Raw genomic sequence first — 12,474 nt, 5'->3', positions numbered from 1 at the left:
AGTCAATTTCTAACTCACTTATTCTGCTAAACTGCGAACAAATACATTTAATTTTCTCTGTGCAACAGGCAATGGTTACTTTCTAGAATTTCACAGCCAGTGACTCACTTACCAACATATTCATCCATATTAAATGTCTTCACATATTTAAAAGAGAGGTCGCCATTCCTATAATATTCAATCAGCTTTTTGTAACATCCTGCAGGCGTGCTCCCTGAATGAAGGTAGAATTTCAAAACAGAAAATATATGTAATTTATGGTTGAACTGGTAACTTTATTGCGACAGTGCTGTTTTAAGTCTTCATGCCAACTCTTTGCTATTCCATTCATAACTCTCAAATTATCCACATCCTATCCCACCCTTGTCTCTGCCATCACCATTCCTCCCATGCTATCATGCCCCCCTCCCATTCCATTCGTCCAATGCTATCGCATCCCCATTCCATTCCGCCCATGCTGTCTTCACCCCACTAGACCATTCCCATGTCCCCTCTCCAATCATAGTCGCCAGGGTAATTGTTGTTGGCTCCCTTTACCTTCAGCGGCGTTTTTTTTCCACCAATCCCTACCAACTCCCCCACCCAAACCTGCTGCAACCACCAACAACTACCCCCCCCCCCAATGCCACCCAGGCCCCCCCCCCCCAATGCCACCCAGGCCCCCCCCCCCCAATGCCATCCAGGCCCCCCCCCCCAATGCCACCCAGGCCCCCCCCCCCAATGCCACCCAGGCCCCCCCCCCCAATGCCACCCAGGCCCCCCCCCCCCCAATGCCACCCAGGCCCCCCCACCACCACCCTCATACAGCTGATCCCATCCTAATTCCTGCAGGGAGAAGGTCATTGTTGGAATGAATAACGTCTGATGTTCTTTAGCTCCACAAAACTCCCACCCAGCAACCACCAACTGCTGGCAAACACATATGCATCATACCCTTTTAGTCCTCCCCACATGCATCAGGTTCTACCTACCAAATCGACCCACGAATCAGAACAGTGCGTACAGAAAAAAAACATATTATAGATTTTTTTAAAATAACCTTTTGTTGTCACATGTAGGCTCACATTAACACTGCAATGAAGTTACTGTGAAAAGCCCCTAGTCGCCACATTCCGGCGCCTTTTCGGGTACACAGACCTGGCAAGGGAGTTGAACCCGCGCTGCTGGCCTTGTTCTGCATCACAAACCAGCTGTCTAGCCACTGAGCTAAACCAGCCTCAGATAGTCATACCATCTAGTGTGTTCAAGCAATTTTTTATGCAGCAGACAGGAATCAACATGAAATGCAGCCATATTCAAATATGACTTTAGAACTGGAGAGAATAATATGTATCGGATCATTGGAACATACGAATTAGGAGCAGAAGTCGGCAATACAGCCCTTCGAGCCTGCTCTGCCATTCAATCAGATCATGGCTGATCTCTTCCTGTTCTCAGATCCAAATTGGGAGTTACTTCAAATCATGTTTCACTTGGAAAAGTGTGTGCACGTGTGTGGGTGGAGAACAAGAATTCATACACCAAGCTTACATCAGATAAGGTATTGTGAAAAATCTGGATGTCCAAGGATACAGCTGCCTTGTGACGTTCTCAAGCACGGATAGTGCGCAAATAGTTTAGAATAGAATGTTTATGCATTTTGCTCTTCGATCTGATATGGCTGTCTGATCTAGCTCTTGCAGGTGTGCATATAAGTAGCAGCTACTAGGGTGAAGGTTGTATCAAAACAGAACTAGATTGATGGGCTGTACAGCCATACTTGAATGGATAGTTTTGGTGTTCTATAGCTGCTTCTGCCATTCCAGTTGAAGTCCGTTCCTCAAAATTGCTGTCAGTAGAGTCTGCTGTACAAGGAACTCGACGTCGTGTGTGAACCTGAACAGTCTCAACATAAAACTTCAAATCCCAAATCGACTGCTGACCATGGAAAAAAACTAACCAATTAAAGTAGCTTTATAAACGCTTCCACAATAGAGCTATGATATGGAGATGCCAGCATTGGACTGGGGTGGGCACAGCAAGAAGTCTTACAACACCAGGTTCAAGTCCACCAGGTTTGATGGAATCACTAGCTTTCAGAGCGTGTTTGGAAATCACTTCACTCCCCTGATGAAGGAGCCATGCTCCGAAAGCCAGTGACTCCAAACAAACCTGTTGGACTTTAACCTGGGGCTGTGAGACTTCTTACAATGGATTCTTCTTACAATTCAAGATATTGGGCGGTATTCAACCAAATAATTTCCAAGCGTAATTATGGATGGGTTTGGCAGGTTCTTGATCAGCTTTTTGGGTGAGACCCACATCGGTATTCACGCATACTTAATTATTTTTGGGGGGGAATGGGAATTTTTCCCCGGTCTAGCCCAAACTTAGACATGTTTTCAGCAATGTGGATCTGAACCCACCAGCGAGACTGGCTCCTCTCAGGCATAATTTTACAGCTAGCAAAGGTAATCTCCCACCCAGGGCGTATGTTCAAAGAACAAAGAAAAGAAACAACACTCGCCATTCCGTTCCAGCTACGGAAGAGTTACCAAACACCAACACGCTTACAATACTTAAAGTCCCCGCAGAGGTCATATATTCTCCATACTGTTACCCTCATCAAACCCCCCCCCCCCCCCCCCCCACCTCCAACAACCGTAGCTCCCTTAATCCGAAACATACACCCAATACAAACTGCAAAACATCTCAAACCAACCCCTCCCTACCATCCTTATTAAAGTCCCAATCAAATCCATTCAATCAAGTCCAAGTCCTTGCTCTTTGACAAACGGCTCTGCCGTTTGATCTTTCTACCAAAACGTCACTCAGTCTCACCGGGTACACCACTCCAAACCTGACTCCACTCCTGAATAGCACTAACTTTGCCTTATTAAAAGCTGCAGACTGCTTCACCAAATCCACTCTGACATAGAATTTACAGTGCAGAAGGAGGCCATTCGGCCCATCAGGTCTGCACCGGCCCTTGGAAAGAGTATCCTACTTAAGCCCATGCGTCCACCCTATCCCCGTAACCCAGTAACCCCACCTAACCTTTTGGATGCTAAGGGGCAATTTAGCATGCCCAATCCACCTAACCTGCACATCTTTGGACTGTGGGAGGAAACCGGAGCACCCGGAGGAAACCCACGCAGACACGAGGAGAAAGTGCAAACTCCACACAGTCACCCAAGGCTGGAATTGAATCCGGGACTCTGGAGCGGTGAGGCACCAGTGCTAACCACTGTGCCACTGTACCACCTTGGTATATCCTAATGATGCTTCCTTCCCACCTCAAGACTGGATTTATTTTGGGTCATTGCATAACCTGCTCCTTCACCTGGAAGCTGTAGAATCCAATAATCACTGCCCACGGCAGCTCATAAGCCCAAGGCTTCCGCTGGAGTAGGCGGTGTGCTGATCCAACTCTGGAGGGGACCGCCAGTCTTCTCTTCCCCCTCCCCACCCCAAAGCTTGACAAACATCTGTGAAAAGTACTCAGTCGGCTTCGGGTCCTCCACCCGCTCCGGTGACCCCACGATTGAGGTTCTGACTCCTCAACCTTTTCTCCAGGTCATCCACCCCTTTTTATATATAAAACCCAATTATTTTTTTTCCAATTATGGGACAATTTAGCGTGGCCCATCCACCTCCCCTGCACATCTTTTTGGGTTGTGAGGGTGAGACCCAAGCAAACACGGGTAGAATGTGCAAACTCACACGGACAGTGACCCGGGCCGGGATCGAACCTCGGCGCCGTGAGGCAGCCGTGCTAACCACCATGTCACCGCCCATGCTGCCCCCATGCCATCCATCTTTGCCCTCAGAGCATTATTCCTCTCCTCCACCAGCAACATCTCAGCTTCCAACGAGGTGATTCAGTCAACATGCCGCAACAAGGCCGCCTCAACATCCTTCAGTGCCTCTCCATGCTCCTTCACCACCTCCAAAGTTTTTTTTTGCAGTTTCTCCTGATTGGGCCCGGGCCAAGCGCCTCTTCAATTGACCGCTTAAGAGTTTCCATCATCACCCTGCCCATTAAAATGCTTCGCAAACTGCTTTTCAAACTTCTGCGCCATCACCCCAGTCAGCGTTTCCACCATGTTATGAACAGCCTCACCTAAGGCCGGGTCCGCTGCCTTCCCTCCTGCTGGGCTTCGTGGGCTTTCTGGCTCCGTCAAAGGATTATCGCCTGTAATCTTCTTACCCCTAACCTTCTTCATAGATTTCAAAATATTTTTGCTGACAAATTCCTTATCCCATACAATGGGCCAGTTTTGATAAGTGAAATCCCAAGGAACTGAGTTTAAAAAGTCCAAAAGACAAAGACCATAGTGGAAGCCACCTTATGTGTGACCTTCTCCTACCGTTCGCCACCGGAAGTCCATGTACAAAGATATTATGCAAAAGCAAGTTTTTACAGATGTAGAAAATAATTTACTGATCCATGTGCAGACAAGCCCAATCAAATAGAATACCTCAAATGCCAATCCCATATCTGTTACTTTCATCCTCCGACAGTCCCTCTCGTCATTTGTTATTACTTGCTCACATTATGTTGAGGTTTGTTTGAACATGATAATTAGCTACAAAATTGGATTTTCTGAAACCACATCAATTTTGTGGAACAATTTCTCATAATTCTTCCACCCCACCCGAAAAAGGTTCGCCAAGCATTGGAACAACCACAGGTATAAATCGACAGGATGCATAATGGAAAAAGAATGTGCTTGGCTCATAGATTTTCATGTCCTGGGTTTCTTGGATTCACTGCTATGTGAATAATGAAAGCATGTTTTTTTTCCGTGGTGTTCAGCAAGTTACATAAACAAAATATTCACAAGTCTTATTAGGTTACATTTAGGGTGATGGGCCAGCACTAGCAAGAAGTGTTTGGGACCAACATTGGTTTCTGCTTTACCAAGGCTACATGTTACGTTTTACTGAATGATATACATTAAAATAGATAATGAGAAAGTGTACCAACAACTGAGCTACAAGTTGTCTTCATCTATGAATGCATTTCTGAACATTATTCTGGCTGTTTATTTAATAGGGTATGAACGTTAAAATTTTAAACATATCTTGGGAAAGAAGAATCATTTCAGTAGTTCCAATTCCCCATCAGTCGTACCTGAAGAGAATAATAATTACAGTTTGCATTTTCACAGTACCTACAAAGAAAAATATCTCATCACACTTCACAGAAGCATAATTAATAGCAAATCAAAGGAGCTATTAAGAGTTTGACCACAATCTTGATCAAAGGTGAAGCACCAAGAAGTGGAGAAGTTTGAAGAGTGAATCCCAGAGCAGGAAGCTAAAGTGGTTAAAGCCACAGATGTCAACGGTGGAGCCAACAGTTGGGGGGGGGGGGGGGGAAATGAGGGAAAAAGAGTGGGCTAGGGTGCACATGAAGATAGAGTCAAAAAAGCTGAAAGTCCAGGAGGCCGATCAGGCCAGGAGATTTAAATTAAAGAATGAGAATTTTCAAATCAGAATAATTGAAGGACTAGGAACCAATTGAAGTTAATCAAAAAAGCTGATCACAAGCATGACTTGAAGTGGGACATGGTGTGGATAGCAGAAGCATGAATGACATGAGAGAATGTAGATCCAATTCCAGAGGGATCCACAAGATTAGAAGAGTGTCCTGCAGTCCTTTTGGCCAGCAACAGCTTGGCCAGTCATAGCATTGTCTCTCTTGACTGCAAAGTTCTCAGTATTCAAAGAGATTTCACCTGGAATGGATTGATGCACCACAAAGTTTTACATTAAAATTCATACATGATAAAAATGTGTTATTAAATTTAAATCCTGCCATTAAAGTATTCAAATAATAGTTGAATAAAACACTTGCATCCACTTGTTAAAAGAAATGCATACCTGTGGGCAAACCTAAAGTAAAATATCGATTTGGACCAGGCTTGAATTGAACAATTGAATTAGCAACGTATTTGGCTGCCCATTCACTGGCCTTGTCATAATCTTCAAGGATGATCAAACGCATTGTGATGAGAAATGCTTTTGGTCTACAGGGAAAGATTATATCACTCTTAGGTCAATATGAAAGTTAACCATTCAACAGTTAAGCATGTGTAATTATACAATAACAACTTCCGGTACAAAAAAACTAACCTAAATATTTAAAAATTTGCTTACTACAATGGAGTTTTAATCTATAAGCAGAAAAAGATGTATAATTTGCGACGGTTGCATGTCAAACCCATGTATAGGAAGTTAAGCACAATCCTTTTTTTAAATAAATTTAGAGTACCCAATTCATTTTTTCCAATTAAGGGGCAATTTAGCGTGGCCAATCCACCTCGCCTGCACATCTTTTGGGTTGTGGGGGCTAAACCCACGCAAGCACAGGGACAATGTGCAAACTCCACACGGCTAGTGACCCAGAGCCGGAATCGATACTGGAACCTCGGCGCCGTGAGGCAGCAATGCTAACCACTGTACCACCCTGCTGCCCTGCAATCCTAATTTTCTATGGGCTGGATTCCTGGATTCTCCACTTCCCCAGTCGTGTGTGTGTGTCTCGGCAGCACGGCATACGCTGCTGGCAGGGATTCTATCTTCCCACCTTTTGTCAATGGGATTTGCCATTGAAACAACCCATGTTGCCGGTAAACCAGCGGATGCAGCCGCCGGGAAAAGTGAATAATAACGACCGGAGAATTCCGATTTTTTGAGATTTTGATGTCATTCTGACGTTAATTTCTATCCCTTAATCAACTTTCCAAAAACATCAGTGCACATGCAGATAATCAGAAATAGCACCATTTTCGATAGGATCACTGAACAGAAAAGCACATTACACAACTGGGCAAAAAAATGAAAATATGCATAGAAATTGGATAATTTATTTCAAACCAGAGCGCTAGGATATGGTATCCCTTAACTTCAACTATCTTACACAACTAACATATCTAGGTGGCAGATGAAAGAGCTGTTCAGCACAAAGTCCTCTCATCTAGCTTTGAAATCAGTCCAAACAGATAGTTCAATGACGAATTTCAACTAAGGATACTAATCTTGCGTGGTTTGGTTGGCGTACATGGGACTCCAGATACACTGCAATGTGAACTCTTAATGTCCCTAAAATGCCACTCAGCTCAAGGGTAATTACAGATGGACAACAAATGCTGGCCCAGCCAGCGACCTCTACATTCCATCATGAATTTAAAAATAAGTTTCTGTTCACTTTCAACTACCATGAAATTAGATGCACACAGCACAGGGCTAAATCGCTGGCTTTGAAAGCAGACCAAGGCAGGCCAGCAGCACGGCTCAATTACCGTACCAGCCTCCCCGAACAGGCGCTGGAATGTGGCGACTAGGGGCTTTTCACAGTAACTTCATTTGAAGACTACTTGTGTCAATAAGCGATTTTCATTTCATTTTTCACACAAGGGAACTATGGTAATTTTGTAAAAAATCATAAGGATGGCGTCTGATTGAAATTCAACAAAATTGCATGGGTATAATAGGGGGTCTAGAATTAGTCTTAAAAATTGAAGATTTAGTGTTAAAAGTCACTCATCATAGCTAATGTGATAATCAAATTGGAATTGTTGCTCTTCCTGCATGCGCCAGTATTGATCCCTCTAAAAAGATGTTTTGCCAAGCTTGAACAAAATGGAGCAAGAGCCCAGAAACTGAACAATTTTGGAGACAAATTGCTCAGTGAGGTGCTTTAGGAATTAGTGATTGAATTAACAAACCAAGCACCACACAAACACAAAAGCAAAATATTGGAGATTCTGAAAATAAAATAAAAACAGAAATGGCAGGGCAGCACGGTAGTGCAGTGGGTTAGCCCTGTTGCCTCACGGCACCGAGATCCCAGGTTCGATCCCGGCTCTGGGTCACTGTCTGTGTGGAGTTTGCACATTCGCCCCGTGTTTGCATGGGTTTTGCCCCCACAACCCAAAGATGTGCAGGGTAGGTGGATTGGCCACGCTAAATTGGAAAAAATGAATTGGGTACTCTAAATTATTTTATTTTTTAAACAGAAATGTCTGGAAACTCTTGTGGAGACCGAAACAGAGTTAAGATTTCAGCCCTGGTGAACAGATCCTTACATTTAACTATGTTTCTCCTTCCACATACGCTGTCAGTCCAGCTGAGTATTTTCTGTTTTTACTTTCCTCTATCTGAAATTCCTGTGAAATTAGAGGTTCCATTATAAGCATCTCCCTACCCACAAAGGGACAGATTACCACCATGTAAATGGAAAAATACCAACTACATTCCTCCCTCTATATGTACCATGGTAACATTGAGCAAAGGCTACCTGTGCTTCACAGACAGCTTTGCTAATGGTTTGGAAGAGATGATTATAACTTTGAGGTCAATTTCCTGAATGCAGGTGATCACAGAGCAATCAAATGCTTTCGGGAAACAGTCTGCAGAGAGAGGCAGCATCATTTTCCTATTTGAACTCGATTGCCACAATGCAAGTCCACTCACACAGTAGTTAGCAGGTTTTGCTGCTAAATTGATGCTTCAGCTGAGGTAGGTGCCTAATGTCACCATTACCAATGTGCAAAACACCCCAGGGAATTGAGATGAGTAGATCACAGAGATTCTGCTCTTCCCCAATTTCCAGTTTCAGAGAAGCTACACAAATGTCTCCAAACTGCAACCTGAGATTGGTGTCTCTCTCCCAAATCCCAAACTAGGCATGTGGTGAGATCACAGCTTCAGCCCGGGCCTGTACCATTGCTGAACACCGACAAACGAATGGCTCTGCAGCTGAATTTACACAACTGCTTCGCCCATCCTGCTTCTCCACAACAGCAGGTTTCAGCTGCAATCCTCTTACTATGTCAGAGAATAAAACACTCATCAGCCCCGACACTTCGTCCCCGGAATGAGGAATACCGGGGAACCCGACATCCCAAATACTCACAGGCACTCAGCCTCTCTCCCTCCGCATCCCAGCTTGGCAGCCCGGTCACATGACACGGCCGCCGATCACGTGATCGCCGCAGGCGGCTGGCCGTCACTTCTGGTCAGCACCCGGGCGGGAGATTTGAATTGTGGAGCCTGGGGTCTGGCACAGAGATTCCGCGTTCACACCGGGGACACCGCGGTTTGCATTAATTATACTCCGGAAACATATCGCAACGTCCCAAGATGTTTGTGAGGACGGACAATTTAGCATTTTAGCCCCTTTCCTTTTGAAGATTGCGACTGATTTCAGAATCCACCAGCTCTTGTCAGGCAATTGCAGTCCAAATAATACCAGGGAATAGTCAGAACAATCTCTAATGTCAATGGTCAGAACAATCTCTGATGTGGAGATGCCGGCGTTGGACTGGGGTGAGCACAGTAAGAAGCCTTACAACACCAGGTTGAAGTCCAACAGGTTTGTTTCGAATCACTAGGTTTTGGAGCACTGCTCCTTCCTCAGGTGAATGAAGAGGTATGTTCCAGAAACATATATATATAGATAAAGTCAAAGATGCAAGACGATACTTTGAATGTGAGCATTTGCAGGTAATTAAGTCCTTACAGATCCAGAGAGAGGGGTAATCCCAGGTTAAAGAGGTGTGAATTGTCTCAAGCCTGGACAGTTGGTAGGATTTCGCAAGCCCAGGCCAGGTGGTGGGGTTTGAATGTAATGCAACATGAATCCAAGGTCCCGGTTGAGGCCGTACTCATATGGGCGGCACTTGGCTATAAATTTCTGTTAGGCGAATCTATGTTGTCGCGCATCTTGAAGGACGCCTTGGAGAATGCTTACCCGAAGATCAGAGGCTGGAAGGGAACATTCCTGCCTGGCGATTCACATCTCTTTAACCTGGGATTAACCCTCTCTCTGGATCTGTAAAGATTTAATTACCTGCAAAGACTCGCATCAAAGTAGCGTCTTGCATCTTTGGCTTTGTCTATATATATGTTTCTGGAACCTACTCTTCATTCACCTGAGGAAGGAGCAGTGCTCCGAAAGCTAGTGATTTGAAACAAACCTGTTGGACTTTAACCTGGTGTCGTAAGACTTCTTACTGAGAACAATCTCTGACCTCAATGGTCAGAACAAACTCTAACCCGCATGGTCCGAAAATCTCCAACCTGAATGGTCAGAACAATCTCTAATAATAATAATAATCTTTATTGTCGCAAGTAGGCTTACATTAACACTGCAATGAAGTTACTGGAAAAACCCTAGTCGCCACATTCCAGCGCCTGTTAGGGTACATAGGGAGAATTCAGAATGTCCAAATTACCTAACAGCACATCTATCAGTACTTGTGGGAGGAAACCGGAGTGCCCGGAGGAAATCCACGCAGACACGGCGAGAACGTGCAGACTCCGCACAGACAGCGACCCAAGCCAGGAATCGAACGTGGGACCCTGGCGCTGTGACGCCATAGTGCTAACCACTATGCTACAGTGCTGCCCCTCTCTAATCTCAATGATCAAAACAGCTGCCGACTAGTATGAGTGACCAGTCAGAAATACACATTTTTTTGAAATTGGGAAGAAATATCATTGGTTGCTGGCCAGGCTGTCTCCACCTGTAAACCATTATCATGGTTTTCTTTTCTGGCTGAAAAACTAGTCCCCTGCTGTTGTTTTGCTTATCCCGGTTGAGACATATCCTGGCTGGGGGAAATATAGTGACCCCACTCTTAACAAACTAAGGCCTTGTACATCAGCGGGATGGTATGTGCAAATGTGTGAAACTGAAAGAGATACTGACTGGCTGTAAGTTTCAACTTTTATTTGGAAAACATAGTTAAATGTTACATCCGTCATGCAAATAAACACTTTACACCATTTCCACCTTTTCCACATAATTCATGTGCAGGAATCCTTTTGTGTTGAGGTCTTGTACCTTATCTGAGATATAGCTGTTGTTATTGAAAATATGGAAAGATGTGTCATTTGAAACATGGAAGTCTGGCAATATCTGGTCTGAGAGGATACAGGGAAAGATCCCACAAAGGGTTAACAGCAGCTGCAAAGAGCAGGATTGTAAAATGCAGATATCCTTGGTCAAGCAGGCTTAGCAAACACACAGGATTTTGAATGAAGCCAAAAACAATGGCTCACACCTTCATTGAAAGTAACTATCTTAGTAAGCATCTGGAAAAGCATGGATGATAGTTTCAGTTGAGCTGGGTGATAAATGTAAACCTTTGAAGTTATAACCAAGTGGATTTTTAGCATGCAGCTAAAAGCAATGTTTCACACCTTGGTTGAAATTAACTATCTTAGTAAGCAGCTGGAAAGGAAAGGATGAGGTTCAGTTGAATTTGGTGACAATTCTAGGTGTGAAATGTTGTTAATACCAGGTAAATTAAAGAAAACTGGAGACTATCAGTTTACGAGAAACATAATTCAAAGCCAAAATCAAAGTCAAAATTATGAACTGAGGACACAATTGGAAAATAAAACTATAAAAGTGACAGGAACCACACCAAAATTCACACCTCTTGAAACCAAAGCATTTTTGAATATCACAAAAGAACTTTCAACATCACAAAGGAAACAATGTAATCAGAGACCTGAGAGGTGAGGTCATGTCAAAATGTATACTTAGTTGTATTAGAATGTTTAGATCAAAGATACTTTTTACAATCAAAGTGAAAAAAGTTACTTTACAATAAAGTCATAAAAACTTAATAGCTGTTAGAAAAATATATAAACCCAGAGATCAGAGCAGGAACTCCCAGAACTCAGAGAGAAGCAAAGAGGCGGAGAAGCAGAGAAGGAACAAGCAGCTCAGAGTCAGATTACAGTCAGCTCGGCCATGGGAAAGGGACAGGGCAAAGCAGCCGAGCTAAAACAGCTAATACATCTAAGGAAGACTAGAATTTAAAGAGGAGGCAGAGTCAGCTCAGAGATAGCCAGCAGAGCCAGCTCTCACAGCTCGGTACATGGGAAAGATAGGACACAGCAACCGAGCTCATCAGCGAATACATCTAAAGAAGACCAGATTTTAAAAAGAAGATTGATTGTCAAGTTGGGCCTGAAGGTCCCTTCAACCAACCAGAAGGATCCAGAAGCAAGATCTTTTACTTTTCTGTAAAGACAGTGATTGCATCTTTTAAAAAGAAAAAAATATATAATAATAAAATAACTTAAAAGTTTTAACCTGAAACAGTGGTTATTCCAAAGTCTACTTTACTTACTTAGCAATGCGGGACCCAGGATCAATGCTACTAAGTGGTAAGTAGATGAAATCTTCGGTGAAGGTATGGGTTATACCAGGGGATAACTTGAAAATATAGTATGACCTGAATAGCACGCACTGAAGCCTGCATCGGAGTTGGGGAATGAGAATCCCTGTTCACCATTTAGCATGTCAACCCTTTTTTGGTATAGGGGGAATTCTAAGAATAGTGGTGAGTTTTCAACAACATGGTGCCCAATGTTTAATTAAAACTGTGTTAATTACGCCTAGCGGGTTGCTTTATTTTCTACAAGGCACCCGACGTGTTAACACCGTGTTAATTACGCCCAGCCGGT

The 12,474-nt window shown here is 43.8% G+C and overlaps 1 protein-coding gene across 3 annotated transcripts in view; it reads right to left on the bottom strand.

The window, feature by feature from the left end:
- LOC140408869 (glucosamine-6-phosphate deaminase 2) overlaps positions 1–8,970 on the bottom strand; it is a 49,710-nt gene extending 40,740 nt beyond the window's left edge. For 2 of the 3 annotated variants that reach the window (XM_072496679.1, XM_072496680.1), the window contains exons 1-3: positions 8,906–8,970; positions 5,869–6,014; positions 113–214 (exon numbers count right to left, since the gene is read on the bottom strand). In XM_072496679.1, coding sequence (XP_072352780.1) covers positions 113–214; positions 5,869–5,992 — 226 coding nt within the window. In that variant the 5' untranslated portion in view covers positions 5,993–6,014; positions 8,906–8,970. The remainder of the gene's footprint in view (positions 1–112; positions 215–5,868; positions 6,015–8,905) is intronic. The other variant, XM_072496681.1, reaches the window with a different exon arrangement.
- Positions 8,971–12,474: the final 3,504 nt, after the last annotated feature.

Source organism: Scyliorhinus torazame, chromosome 3 (genome assembly GCF_047496885.1).
Source record: "Scyliorhinus torazame isolate Kashiwa2021f chromosome 3, sScyTor2.1, whole genome shotgun sequence".
Lineage (NCBI taxonomy): Eukaryota > Metazoa > Chordata > Chondrichthyes > Carcharhiniformes > Scyliorhinidae > Scyliorhinus > Scyliorhinus torazame.
This window is presented reverse-complemented; position numbering and strand designations above follow the sequence as displayed.